Source organism: Apodemus sylvaticus, chromosome 5 (genome assembly GCF_947179515.1).
Source record: "Apodemus sylvaticus chromosome 5, mApoSyl1.1, whole genome shotgun sequence".
Classification (NCBI taxonomy): Eukaryota; Metazoa; Chordata; class Mammalia; order Rodentia; family Muridae; genus Apodemus; species Apodemus sylvaticus.
Window position 1 is genome coordinate 128,807,424 of NC_067476.1, and position 15,339 is coordinate 128,822,762.

Genomic DNA, 15,339 nt, shown 5'->3' on the forward strand with positions numbered 1-15,339 from the left:
AAAGAAGATGAAGGGATTCAGATCCTAACAGGCACAGGGACAGTCCTGTCGCTCAGTTGTTTTCCTTCCTTTCCTTTCTTATCCTTTCAGTGCTTTTGGTTTGGATTTTCTATTTTTGGTTTTGGGTGCAGGAGCTCACTCCTTACTCCAAGCTGAGCTAGAAGTCACTATGTAGTGCACTCTGGAGGGTTTCAAGTACCAGCCGCTGTCCACCATGCCCACACCTCCCTCCCTCCTCTCTCTCTCTCTCTCTCTCTCTCTCTCTCTCTCTCTCTCTCTCTCTCTCTCTCTCTCTTCCCTACCTTGACTCTCCTTATCTCTGAGTCTCTTCTCCATGTCTCCTTCTGGCAATATACCTCTGTAGCCAGGACGCCTGCCCCCGACCCACTGCTGCCCAGTGCCCCCTGTCAGTTCCTCTGGTGTGTTGGTTCCCTGTGAGTACATCTGGGTAACCCCAGTGAGTAATTAAACTCCAGAATATTTATGCAAACACTTGCATGCTCAAAGGCCCACCCCTTTCCTTAGAGCTCTTCCTGGTAAGTGAATGACAGACAGGCATCTTCCATTCAGGTGAGGAGAAGAGACCTACGCAACATGAAACACTTGCACAGACTAGGAATGCGTGTAACTGGTCTGCCTTGCCATCCTGGCCATGGATGTCAGATGCTTCCAGCACTGGCTGGCATGGCTTGACATGACTGGCTTGGCAAGGCTGCTGGGCTTGCCTCCTCTAACTGTACTTCTTTCTGTGCAGGTGGGAATCTCTAGTCCTTGTGCTGATGTACCTCATCTATATCGTCATCATGAAGTAAGTAAAACGTGTGCAGTGTTGTATAGGGATGTAGAAAGAGAAGTGGGAGAGGGAGGTCTGACTCGTTCAACATCCACCATCACTGACTCATAGAACCATAAAAATGACCCTTTGACTCATATTTGATGACAAAACCAACACTTCCATATTTCATTCACAAACTCTATAGTACATGTCTCTCTTTCTTCAGGACCTGACAACTGAGCTTTCGGTTTTTATTAGAAGAAAGGTAGAATCCAACAAGTTGCATTTCTATACTGGGTGAGGGAAGATGAGATGAGAACTAGCAAAGTGACTGAAACCATAGCAAAGAAACCTCCTTAGTCCGATGTGTCAGTCATCTGTCATGGTGTAACAAACTGTTCCAAAATTTACAAAATTAAAAAAAACACACACACAACTATGTATTCTCTAAGAATTTAAAATCCCAGAGCTGCTTCACTGAGAGGGGCTCAGAGTCTCTCATGAGATCACAGGTTGGACACTGGCTGGGGATGAAGTCATGGTATTGACCAAGGGTGGGTGACTCTTCCTTGGCAATAATGGAGAATAGCCCACTCTCATGGCTGGGGAGCGGATGCGGGATGTTAGCTGAAGGGCTCACGTTCTCACCACATGAGCTTCTCCCTGTGGCTGCTGGAGTGACTCCCTACAGAGCTGGTTGTTAAGAAATATTAAATTCCATTTTTCCTTCCCAGTCCTGCTGTCAGAATGGTGACTCTGAGATGAATTAGGTATTATTAAATGCCTAGGCCATAAACTTTGTCTCATTCCCTGACTAGCTCATAACATATTAACCATTTAATCTGTTCTGAAAATACTGCTTGGTTAGTTACCTCTCCTTCAGTTCTCAGCCCACGTCTTCCTTTTCTTCTCTTCGACATCTCCCTCAGTTTCACTCTGAGATTCTCCACCTGCTGGTTTACATCCTCTCCTCAGTCTGTCTCCAGCCTCTTCTCATTTTATTCTCATGCTCTTCCCAGAATCCTTTCTCTTCCTGCTTATGTCCCACCTCCTATTTCCTGCCTTGGCTCATTGGCCAGCAGCTTTTTTATTGACAGGTGAGGCTTGTAAGAGATTCTCTCTACAGCTGGTGATTACAGAGAGGGAGACAGAGGGCAGGGCATGGCATCCCTCCGTGCCTTTCCTAATCCCTCCTCAGACATGCACTCCATCACTTTTGCCATGTTCTATTTAGAAGACCTGAGTTGCCAGGGCAGCCCACACTCAGGGCTGCATGTCAGTTATGGAAGGAAAGAGCAGCTGATGACTTGTTCGTATTTTCAAGCTACCACTTCACGTGTTCTTCCTTCTGGAGTCAAGGCAGATTACTTTTTGTATCAAGAATGGTAGTCCTGCTTGCTGTTTTATAAATTTAAAAAGGCACATTTTTTTGAACATTATGTTCAGGTTCCTATGTAGAGTCACCAAGATGAGTGTTGAGCTGTCTCTTAAACTCAACCATCCCCTACATTCCTCCAGCACAGGTAGGTACCTCTAGGGGAAGGAAAGTAAAGACAGCTCAGCACTTGTCAGCTTGGACAAGCCAGACAGCAGTCTGGAATGAACACTGTATGGTTTTTTTCCTGAGGAGATGTGGGAAAGCAGTCATTTGGGCCACCAGGGCCTGAGAGAGATGCTGGGAGAAACCAGTATGAACACACCCAAGCATCACATTGGCAGCGAAATCAGGTACTGACCTGACTGGTGTCCAGGGTGGGCCATTAGCAGCTCACTGACCATCTATTCAATATGGCGCCTGACTTTTAGTGGAGGAGCTGTCCAACAGTCAGCGCTGAATCTTCTCGCTGGATGTAGCATATCTAGAGTAAGACCTCCCTGCAGCCTATCCTGGCTTGGAATTGTTCCAAAGAAACCGATGGGGAAGTGAGAAGCCACACACCATGTAACTAGTTACCTTCCAGCTAGTTACTAATTGGTGATCTCCCGCTGAGAACATAGCTGACCCAAAGGCTTTCCAAAGCTTCTGGCCAGTGAAGAGAAAGCTTAAGTTGGAGCAGCTGTCTTACTCTTTTTTGCTTCAAATGGCAAGCCTATGAATGGAGTCAGTGCCAAGGTAGGAATGTCTTCAGTAGTTCTGACAGCTTCCTTCCCTGTCTTCCACTTAATTATTTCACCTTCTTTAAAAAAAATTTATTTTGGAAGCTCTAAGTTTGGGTGTCTAGAGTCAAACTAGAAGGAAACGATCCTCTGGTTTTCTTTTGAGAAACTGATCCTTCAGCAATTTCAGAATTGCCACACAGGGTCCCCTCAATGCTGAGCATTTGGGCTCTCAAATCCTAGTTGTGATGGTTGTATATACACCATCCTGAATTTAATGGAGACTGCAAAATGGTGTGGTCTTCAAACACAGATAGAATCTAAAGGAAAGCGGAACTGAGGTTTCTCTGTAGCCATGACACCCTCTCACCCGGTCACCATAAGGCACACAAGTTGCACAGCAGACTTGTGGACATTAAGGTAAGAAGTGCGCCTCTACCCCTGAGTCACACCAAATATAGCAGCTAAGGAGATTGTTTCTGCTGAGGCCTCGCTTTCCCACCATTCCAGATGTTCAAAGCAGCAGGACACAAATAAAACTGTGAATAACAGCTCTTGCTCTCATGGAATTCTCTGCATAAATTCCATCCTAAGTTCTAAATTGAAGTCTCTGCTCTTTAGGCCGTCTCTCTCTGCAATCAGAGACTCTAATCATTGGGTTTTTATAAAATCTGATTTATAAAATTGCATGCTTCACAATAAAATAGCTTCAGGGTGCAAGCACAAAATTTAAAACATTCAATTAAAAATATAAAACAGAGCCACAGCCATGAAAAAAAAAAAACCCCACACAGCATATATTAGACTCTTCAGCTGCCTCCTGGGATCTAGATAGCTTTAAAATAACTTTAAACACTCTATCTGAAAATCCAAAAGCCATTTTGGACTTACCAGATAGATAGAAACCTTCCAGGCTATATGGCACGTGTAACTTTGGCAAGAACTTACCTCTATTACTCCAGGTCACTCATCCAGGTTGTATTTTGTCAATGAGGTTGTATGGCCTTGTGGGTAAGAGTTAAGCACTTTCCATTTATCCCTAGGGGTGCCTCTACCCAGCCACTGAGTAGCTTTGGGAATGTGGCTAAATTATTCAGCCATTTTTAATTTCCTTTTAGTCTCCTTTTCTGCAAAATAATAATAATAATACTTCCTATTTTTCAAAGGTTTTGATCAGGGCAGATTGTAATCAGTTATCAGTGTAATATCTAGTTTCAAAAAGGCCATCACTGAACAGTAAAATTTTTTAAAAGCTTTCATTGTATGGTACCGTTATCCTGTTATTAAATACAAATAAATTAATAAGATACTGTTACACTTTGAGAGCAAACCCTTATGCAAGTTGGTATCTTCATGGGGAAAATAGTTTCTGAGTTAAGATACCACAAATGCTGCTTTTCCTGAGACAGAAGGATTGTAAATCCAGAGTCAGGTGTTCCAGATTACCATAAGACTGCACAGTAAGACCTTAAAAGGATGAAACAAAAAGCCACTGATTTTGTCCCTGTCTTAAGGAAAGGTATTCCTACTAAACCTGGAAAGCTGGGACCTTTCTATTAGATGAATGTTGAATACAAGCAAAAGTTGACAGAATAGCAAGCCCTGTGTTTACCTTCAGCCCCAAACCATCAGCCCAATCTCACTCCACGTAGATCTGTTTCCCTCCCTCTTCATACTTTTGAAGCCTCAGGCATCATTTCATTGACGATTTTCACATGTATATCTAAAAGGATTTCTCTTTACCCTAGCCACAATTACTGTTGTATCATCTAAAATGAATGCTAATTCAATATCCCAGATACCTACTCAGTATTTCAACTTCCAAAAGTGTCAATCTGTCCTACTTTCCAGGGGGGGGGGGGTTGGGGATCTCATAAATACTATAAATGTTTTTTTAGATGATAATCGAACTGACTGATGTTTAAAATTAGACTTGGGAGCAGCATGCTTTGTAGTTCGTTCTGCCTATAATTCATTCCTCTCCTTTGTGTGTATGTGTGTGTGCATGTGTGTGTGTGTGTGTGTGTGTGTGAGAGAGAGAGAGAGAGAGAGAGAGAGAGAGAGAGAGAGAGAAAGAGAGAGTCAGAGAGACAGAGAGACAGAGAGTTCTTGCAATTTATTCCTCAGCAGAATTTACTTCTTAGCCTACAGAGTTGCCCATAGCTTGGAAATTATTACTGCATTCCAAGTCCATGATGTATCAAAGCCAGTTCCCTTGGTTGGTCACTGTGTGTCCTGTATGTCTGTATTTGATTTGAATCAGGCTACACTATGTCAGTAATACCATTGGGAGGTACGTCCGGGTCACCTTTCCCTCTGTGGTGGAGGCAGCCATTGATGTACAACATCTGGAGTGATCATTTCACAAGCGTTACAAAATAGTGATGTTCAGATTCTATCCCACTTAGAAATCCCAGAAATCTTCCAGGATTCACTGTCTGTGCTTTCCAGAGCCTACGTCTGTTAACTCTTGACTAGTTCCCTGCTAGCCCTTTGCCAAAAAGGGACAGCCACAGGCTCCCAGAGTATTCAGACGAGGCCCACGGAAGAGAAGGTTCAAATGTAGAGCATCCATCCCCACTACATCACTCCCTGCCTTGCCCATGTAGCGGGACGTTGCCACGGTTAATGCCCACACAGAGGCACTGACTGAAAAGCCAGGCATGAGAATACAGTGGGAGTGGACTGTGGAGAGGGGTGTCTCCTGTCTGGAAGCAAAGGGAATGAGGAAGAGGCGAAGCAGGTGTTAAGCGGTTTCCAGTGGGGGGCGGGGAGGGGGGCTGGAAGTCTAATGGGGTGGAGCTGCAGCTTCAGGAGGTTGGACCATGGCCAATGAGCATTAAGAGCTTTGAGTGAGAGAAAGTGTAGTAGGGGCCCAAGGTGCTCTGTCGTTCCTATTGTTCCTATCCCTGCCTTCACCCTAGGTGTTCAGAGATTTCCTCTGGGACACGTCAGAGTAAAGGGACCAGAACATTTTCCTGCCAAAAAGATCCCAGCACCCTGCAAACACTACTTTGCTTCGATGCTAGCCTACCAGGACATGCTAGAAGCCCTTCTTGGTATCTCCTCACTCCAGAGCACTGGAACACAGAATGTTGTCATAAGGCCACAAGCCAACTGGACCTGGAGTGAGGGTACGCAGTCACGGAGATTCTAGCAACAAACTCTCTGACTGCAAGAAGCGAAGACAGGTGGGCCTAGATAACCAGCCAGCCATAGCCTGCAGACCATGGGGCTCGGGCACAGGGCCTTACAGGCATATCCAGAAAGGAAGAGAGGATGCTGACAGTCAGGCGAAGGAGAGCCCAGGTGCTGATACTCTCTCTGCTTACTGCTTACTCAGATACAACGCGTGCATACACCAGTGCTTCGAAAGGAGGACGAAAGGGGCCGGGAACATGGTCAACGGCTTGGCCAACAATGCTGAAATCGACGACAGCAGCAACTGTGATGCCACCGTGGTGCTACTCAAGAAAGGTAACTAGCGGTCCCGTGCCCCAGGCAGGCAGCGCGGTGTGAGCCTGTCTAAGGAGCCCTGAGGAGACAGCAGAGCCAGCTCTCCTGCCCTGCCTCCTGCACCATCCCCGGATCCATTGAAATGCCGGGGAGCCCATTATACATAGGCAATATAGGAAGATGGGGCTGGCGGGGCCAGGAGAGAACATGGGTTTTGAGGTGGTGGATTAAGATTGTACAACCATGAAGTTACTTAGACCCTCTGAGCTGGATGAACAGGGTCATCTCTGTGACGAGGGAGTCAGCTCACTGCGCAGGAGAGCGTGAGACGGTGTGGCAGAGTGACCAGCACTGCTAGTTATCGTCACGTACATCCAAATCCTCTTCCAGACTGCATTAATTCAGGTTCCAAACTACACAGGGAGCCAGGAAATTACCTTTGTTTTCAAAGTAATTCTATTTAATAGACTTATGAAACTATCATTATACTAGAGGAAGAGGAATGGTGCTCTCTGGTAAATAACATTATTCATACGGAACATAGAAAAATACCACGTAATTTTTTTTGCCATGAATGTATTTCCTTTTTCATTTAGCTTTTAAAATTTTTTCTCTTTTAACTATGTCCCACGTGGTCACTTTGCAGGGAGACAACAAAAAATAAATTAGAAGCTGTGCAGGTTATCTTTAACTATATCTCTGGCTTTAGACTCTCTCTGTAATTTATTGTATTTTGAAACTGAGATATTTGATACAGTTTTCTGAAGAACTATATGTATGTCCAAAGGAAGACTTTGGTGTTATTTAATACCATTCTGTGGAAGGGTTTTCTTTAATTTCTCTCTTCTGAGAACTTTATAACTTGTGGTGGGGCGGGGAGCACAAAAGGGCTGAATGCTATTAATGCTGGGTCTGGGGAGGTGGCTTGGTGCACAAAGTATCTACCAAAGAGCAGGCAGGGATGATGATGATGGTGATGATGATGGTGATGATGGTGATGATGATGATGATGTGATGGTGATGATGGTGATGATGGTGATGATGTGATGGTGATGATGGTGATGATGATGGTGATGATGGTGATGATGGTGATGGTGATGATGGTGATGATGATGTGATGATGAGACCTTTTCATGGTTTCATGGCCTGGAAAATGGAGTGAGCCCTCTCTATTCCAAAGAGAGAGGGCTCAGGCCTCGGTGGAATGCTTCAGACTTTGTAAGGTGTGTCTCAAGCCTCCTCCTGAACACTCTGTCCTCTGTGAGTGGACAGCCCACATACACACACCATCCACTACTCTGCTCACAGGATGCATGCACACCATAGCCTCCACCTGGAATACAAGTCAGCTCTGCAGCTTGTACCAGTGTGTTGGGTTGCCAAGCATGGGCATGATGGTTTCCAAAGGTTACTGGGGTCTTTCCTGCGACCCAGATCTTAGTGGTGGGAAAATAACACTTTGAGGCCAAGGAGGAAATTCTCTTACTCTGCTCACTCTAGCCATATTGATGAGTGGTGGTGTTTGAATAATCCCAAGTCATTCCAAATGAGCTATTAAACATAACCCGTGACTTAAGTATGATCCCTAATTTTGATCTTCACAACCTTCTATAAGTAGATAGGAGAATGGAAATAAAAGAGGGAGGAAGAGGATGATGGGAAGGAAAAGGGGAGGGAGAAGAAGAGAAGGAAAGGAAGAGGAGGTAAGTGGATGGATGGATGGATGGATGGATGGATGGATGGACCAATGGACAGATGGATGGACAGATGCAAAGTTGTGAAGGAGTAAGGTAAGGGAGAAGCAAAAGGAAGAGGAATGGATGCCTGCCTCCTTCCTGGGCTCCATGCTACTGGATGCTCTCTTTCACATTTCCTTAGCCAATTTCCACCGCAAAGCGTCAGTGATCATGGTGGATGAGCTGCTGTCCGCCTACCCACACCAGCTTTCTTTCTCTGAGGCTGGCCTTCGAATTATGATCACAAGCCACTTTCCTCCCAAGACCCGGCTCTCCATGGCCAGTCGCATGTTAATCAATGAGGTAACTAAGAAAGCATAGTGGATTATGGGAGGGGATGGGAAGGGGCGGGGTGGGCGGGGCAGGGTGGGGTGGGATGGGCGGGTCAGAGAAGGGAGGAGAGGAAAGGGAAGGGGAGGGGAGGGGAGGGAAGACTTCCTGATTTAAAAGATACAGCACCTGGGTGAGAGTTTAACATAAGTCTATCCCTCAGCACTTTCCCAGCATCTTTGCCCTCTGAGCCGCATCCACCCCACCCTCCTTCTCACTGCATATTGAGGGACACAGCTTAGTCCCCTCTGCTGACCTTGTTTGAGACAGGGTCTCACATAGCCCAGGCTGGCCTCAAGCTTTCCAGGTAGCCATTGCGTATGTTGAACTTCTGAGTGCTGGGACTACAAGCATGTGCTACAGCCTCAGTTTATGGAGTACCCAGTGTTAGCATTCTGCCTAAGCTCTGTCCCACAGTCACCTGGCAACAGCAGGTAGGCCTGGCCACTATAAAAGGGGCTGCTTGCCCCCTCCTCCCTCTCTCTCTCTCCCCTCTTACTCTTGCTCCCCTTTGCCCTCTTGCTCCCCTCTCTTTCCACATGTTCATGGCCGGCCTCTACTCCTCTACACTCACTCTCTGTCTCTCTGTCTCTCTCTCTGTCTCTGTGTGTATGTGTGTGTGTGTGTGTGTCCTCTCTTTTTCTCCTCTCTCTTTCCTCTCTCTCTCTGTCTCTCTCTTGCTCTCCTCTCTCCTTCTCTTCCTCTCCTCTCCTCTCTTCCTCTCTCCCTCCCTCCCTTCATCTCTCTCTCTCTCTCTCTCTCTCTCTCTCTCTCTGTGTGTGTGTGTGTGTGTGTGTGTCCCTTTCTCTGCCTCTACTACCCTCTTCACTCCCCTCCCCATGCCCTGAATAAACTCTATTCTATACTATACCTTCGTGTGGCTGGTCCCTCAGTGAGAAAGGACGCCTCTGCAGGGGCCCACTGAGACACCCCTTCCCCCATACCTCACCACATCCCCATAGAACATATCTTATGTATCTTTATTTTTTTATAAACACATCACCCAGCATCTCATTTTTGCTAGATAAGTACTCCACAAATGAAGCTGTATCCCCAGCCCTGACCTGTTTTCTTCCACTTGAATAAATCTCCTCATAAACTTGTATCAAAGTTGCTAAGTAAAAGTTACCATAGTTTAAAACAAGCCCGGGCTCTTGCCTTTCCCTGGAGTGGCAGCCTCATCAGCACAGTAGTCCAAGAGAGGGCTGTAGCTTTCTTGAATATAGAACAAGGGTTTCCATGGTCTGGAGAAAAAGAATGTCACAGTACCCAGATGGCAAAACACTGCACATCCCAGATGTAGAGATTTTCCTGAAGAGAATTTGAAAAGTTCCAGTGGCTCATAAAAGATTCATTTTCCTTCCCAAAGGGAAATCATCTAAATCTGTGTTGTGGTTATCATCATCATGGTGATTGCTACACCCTCTCGTTGTCTTTAAATAGCTATCTAAGGGTTTCTACCCCACTTCAGACCACATTGTTCCCAGATAAAAGGCACAGAACTTTTCATACTTATAAAAAGCTTTAGAACACTAGAGCTGAGCAGATATCAAGCCTCTGTGCTATTTCATCTATTCCCCTGTGGTGATTCCCCAAGATATCGTTTGCCCTGCCCCACCTGGGCTGCTCCTCTCCATCGGGCCAGCCCTCAGGGCCATGCGCTCACAATCCGAGCTGCCCCGTAACAACTTCCTCCTTCCTGTTCATTCTTCCTGAGGTCCCTGCCTGCGACCCCAAGCTCTGGAGCCTTCACTCCTCCTCCCTCTCTTCCGCCCAGCCCAGGCTGTGGGCATCTTTATTGACCACAAGGAATTACTTGGGGAGGGGAGTAGGTTCACACAACAGAAGCTGGTGTAGGTGAGGATCTCCTTGAGGGGAAGGGGGTACAACCAGATCTTGGGGGCTAGTACTTAGCATTTGAATACCTAGCAGGACCAGACTAAACCCTGCAATCTGTTACTGCTTTGAGAAATTCCCTAACCCTTTGGAGTCTTCCCGATGCACCTCTTTGTCAGTGCTGGGGAAGACATACCTGGTTGTGTTTTGACGTGGGTAATATCCATCCCTCTGACTATTCTGACAGATCACTTTCTATTTTTAGAGACAAAGACTGATAAACAGCAGGGCTTATACCAATGGCGAATCTGAAGTGGCCATCAAAATCCCAATTAAGCACACAGTGGAGAACGGAACAGGGCCCAGCAGTGCCCCAGACAGGGGTGTGAACGGGACCCGGAGGGACGACATTGTTGCTGAGGCTGACAATGAGACAGAGAATGAGAACGAAGACAATGAGAACAATGAGAATGACGAAGAGGAGGAGGAGGACGAAGATGACGACGAAGGCCCCTACACGCCCTTCGACCCGCCCTGTAAGACGTCCTTGATTTGGGCTTAGGAAGGGAGACTTTTGGGGATCACAGCTCTTCACTTGGCTGTCTTTACTATTCAGTTACAATAGGGCCTCTCTGTAGGCAGAAACGTGATTGTGTGAAGTGTCTGCCTGCCATGGGCAGGGCTCTGCTGTGAAAGGTCCAAAAATTCAGGCACAAGGCCAGGAATTGAAATGTGAGCACTTTGACCAAGTGCATTTGGAGGATGCAGGTCCCCTCCCTTAGCCTCTTAGTCATGCTCCAGTACCTTTTGTTCTAAGGTAGACATGCACTTGACCCATGCCAATAGGCAGTGTGGTGCCTGCCAGAGGGCAGAGCCACTTCCCTGGTATCTCTTCTAGGCTGGAAACGCCTAGTACAAGATGGCTCAGGGGGCACCTCCCTGCTTCCTGTGTTCACACTCCCCCACCCTCTCCCTCTGTCCAGTGCCCTGTATCTTTAACATCCTGCTCCTTGCACAGCAGTATCCACAGGAGACCCAGTGCCAGGCAGATACTGGTCCTCGGGGCCTTAGCTCGTGGGCCTGGCCAGGGATGCTCCCTGACATGCTGGAAGAGGAGAGGCGAGACACACAAAGGCTTTCGGGCCTGTATGTTTAATGTCCTGTAACCATGTATCTCACCCCCACCCATTAGCAGAACAAGAGGGTCAAGCCCAAAGAATTCTATGTCCTTGCTGGTTTCGTGAAGACTGCACTGGTCCAATTCACAGTCGCATCATTTGAGTTTTAACTAGTGTGTGCAGTTCCCCTGGGCTGACAGAGCTTGCATGAGGACCGCCTGAGCAAGTACGGTCCGATCAACCTGAAAGCTCATTTAGTGGCCGATGCCATTGGAGCTGCCAGGCCCGTGCTGTTTTCGGACAGCTGGCTGAGCTTCTGGCCTGGCTGAGCTTCTGGCTCTCTGCATCTAGGGAGAGGGGCAGGCATCAAATACAATTGCGAACAGAACTGTTCCTGATCCCCGAATCCTTCCCCAAAACAGGAGCCACAATGGGCACTTGCCAAATCTAATTAAAGAAATACCCGTCCAGATGCCAAAGTTAAATTACTACGTGTTAGTAGATTATCTCCATAGGGGGAAAAATGCACCCCTCCCCAATCTGTGGTTTCACTCTCTGTGGTGTCTGCTCACTCGAGGTTAATTGTGGTCAACCACAGCCACCGTCCACAGTCTGAAGAGATTAAATGGGAAATTACAGAAACAGTTCATAGGTTTGAAATCAAGCTCCACTCTGAAATCGAGCTCTGTTCTCACTTAATCTTGCTCTGCCCCACCTAAACCATCCCTCTGTACAGCAATTCAGGATGTATATCCTCGATGCCTGTGTTGTAGCAGTCACCCAGACCATCACGTGCACATACACTACCCTTGCTTTAATATAACTGTCTATAGATGCATAGAGTTTATGTAAGCATCAAATACATATGCATTATATATATACATATATATACACGTAACCATAGCACACATATCTATATACCTACATATAAATACACATATTCTTGAGTGAAGAGACCATTACTACTTGCAAACAGAGATTTGTTTGTAGATAAACACGTTTCCATAAACACACACACAAGAAGGAAATCCACCAAGATAAAACTGTCTTTTGCTAGATGGATTTTTTTTGTTTCTATTGTAAATGTGTGTTTTTGCTTTCTGTGCAGTGAGAACAAATGTTAATGGTTACCTGTAGGTCTGAAATATTGCACAATTACTTTTTCCCTCCAAAGAATTCCAAAGCTGCTCCTTTGAAAGGACCCTGACACTTGCCACCCTGTTGTGCCTCCCTGTCACCAATTTATGTCACCATATATGACGGCCACAGAAAGGAACCGAGCTTCTTACTTCACGGCTGTGACCTAGCCTGGTACAAAATGACTTAGCGCCCAACACATATGCTCTCAGTGAACAGAAAAACACACACCCCTGGGGCTCTATTCAGAACAAGCAGTGATAGAACAAAATACAGGAAGCATCCAGAGATGCTGCAGACCCTGGAGATGAAACAGCCCAGCCCGGCTAGAAATAGACATCAAAGCTGAAACGTGCACCAGCCTTCCTCACTCCTCAAAGTCGTTTTCAAAGCCCCTTTCTGGGTTGCTCGATTTGCTGGAGAAATTAAACATGTTACCTTGTGCTAGAGTCCTCTTTTAGACACTACTCTTTGTAGTTCTGCCCTTAGGGTTGACGTTGCTAAGGCACAAGGATGGAAACTGTGACTGTGCAATTTCATGGCAGTGAGACGGGCTTCCTAATCCAGCGCCAAACCAAAGCAGCTGAGACTAGCCGAGGGGGACTCAGCCCTCGCTGGCACAGGCTCCCACCGGGCTCCGCTTTATTTAATCAATCCCATCCTCCCGCTCTCAGAGTCCCATGTCATGACCTCATCTTCCTTCTCAGTTTTAGATTCTGAGGAATATTAGAGATCCAAGTGGAGGTCATTTCTTTTCCTATTCACGTGGTTCTTTACAACCCTTGATTGGAAGCCTATGTTAAATCATTCTCTTGCTCTCCCGCTCTCTCGCTGTAGCCCCCTGACGTAATTCCAGCAAGGGGATTCCCCCAAAGCTCCAGGTGGGTAAAGCCTCGATGCCCAACTGAAGGGCTCACGTGGAACTCAAAGACCCCACCTTATTCTGAATCCTGCAACACTTGAAGCCATCATGACGAAACAGCCTGTCCAGCTGCCACCTAGATGAGCAATCTAGCCAGGCTCTGGGGGCTCATTGCCCCTTCGCCTTCTCCATGTTAAGTCCAATGAGATGCATGACACCCAATAGGAAAAGGCCCTCTTTCTTAGTAATATTTTGTCTTCACTAGTGGACTATATTTAGATTCATTTTTTAAAGAATCAACTTTTTTTATTGGATATTTCTTTATTTACATTTCAAATGTTTTCCCCTTTCCAGATCTCCTCTTCAGAAGAGATCCCCATCCCATCCCCCTTCCCCCTGCCTCTATGAGGGTGCTCCCCCACCCAGCTGCTCACTCTCATCCTCACACCCTGGCATTCCCCTACATTTGGGCATAGAACCCCCTCAGGCCCAAGGGCCACTCCTCCGACAGATATCCAACAAGGCCATCCTCTGCTACATATGCAGCCAGAGCCATGGGTCCCTCCATGTGTACTCTTTTCTTGGTGGTCCAGTCCCTGAGAGCTCCGGGGAGGATTGTTGTCTGGCCTGTTGACACTGTTGCACCCCCCCACACCCCCCATCACCGCCATGGGCTGCAAACCCCCTCAGCTCCTTCAGTCCCTTCTGCAACTCCTCCATCAGGGACCTTGTGCTCAGTCCAGTGGTTGGCTGTGAGCATCACCTCTGTATTTGTCAGGCTCTGGCAGAGCCTCTCAGGAGACAGCCATATCAGGCTCCCGTCAGCAAGCACTTCTTGGCATCCACAGTAGCATCCTGGCTTCGTGACTGTATGTGGGATAAATCCACAGGTGGGGCAGTCTCTGGATGGTCTTTCCTTCAGTTTTTGCCACTTAGATTCTTAAAACCATTTTTTTCAGCATTTCTGGTTATACTGTGAATTGTCATATTGTTATATTTCATTACTAGTATTATTAATATTTTTAGCATACTTGAGGCAGAAGAATGCTTAATATGTCTGAAAAATGGGTAGATGGCGTCAGAGCAGGAGCCAAATCAGGCCGGGCTTCATTGGCCACCATGTGGAGGTGTGGTGTTACTCTAAAGATGGTAGACAAAAGAGAATGTTCTAGTCTTGTTCTTAAAACTTTCCTTGCCAGCAAGAGCAAACAGATTGAGGTAAAGTAGGCATTAATGTGGGAGTCCCTTTATGAAGCCAGGCCACCTGGCAGGGAGTTGGCCATGGAGGAAATGCCCTGGGGCAGGTGTCAAGTTTGGGCCCCAAGAATGAAGGTGAAGAATCAAGATTAACTTACCAGATTTTGACTAGGGCAACTTGGGAAACTGCCAACAAGTTGCTCCTGTCCTAATGTCACCAATCAGCTGGCTGGAGTCCTTTTGCTCTTCCTGACTAGGAAACACGAGCAGTAGGCCTGGAGAAGATTTTCAGGGTTAATCAATCATTGGCTGCTCTTTTCAGTGCTTGGCCACGGCCACCAGCAACACCAGGCAGGTGGAAGCAGTTACACGTAGCGCCCTCTAGCGTTGCCTCTTCAAGCCTCAGGATCAGGGTTTCTCAGCCCTTAGCAGCAGCCAACATTAGAGTTCTCCTGCCTGGGTGTCTGAGACTTGTCGCCCTACAGGCTTGAGGGACTCTTCTGCAACCAGGGCCTTGAGTATCTCTTCTCTTGCTCTTTCCAGCTCCCTTTCCTTCGCCAGCCTCAGATCTCATTTTCTCTATCCCTACTATGCCCCAAGAAAAGACCCTTGAGAGAAGCCTTTCACTGAGTCTAATGTTAAAATACCAGGAGAAGAGACATAGGAGGATGCCTTCTGGCCAGCGCACTAAGCCATAGCATCTGTTTATACATCCAGAGGATAATCACAGCATACCTCACGTGCAAATGGAGGGAATTGCACCAGACACAGCCCAACTTGCATGCACTTAGAAGG

General features: G+C 46.8%; 1 protein-coding gene across 1 annotated transcript in view; it reads left to right on the plus strand.

Annotated features, from left to right (window-relative positions):
• Positions 1-15,339, plus strand: part of Slc24a3 (solute carrier family 24 member 3) — a 480,749-nt gene that overhangs the window by 438,564 nt on the left and 26,846 nt on the right. Inside the window, exons 9-12 of the mRNA XM_052183806.1 lie at positions 755-808; positions 6,216-6,349; positions 8,207-8,367; positions 10,496-10,766. Coding sequence (XP_052039766.1) covers positions 755-808; positions 6,216-6,349; positions 8,207-8,367; positions 10,496-10,766 — 620 coding nt within the window. The remainder of the gene's footprint in view (positions 1-754; positions 809-6,215; positions 6,350-8,206; positions 8,368-10,495; positions 10,767-15,339) is intronic.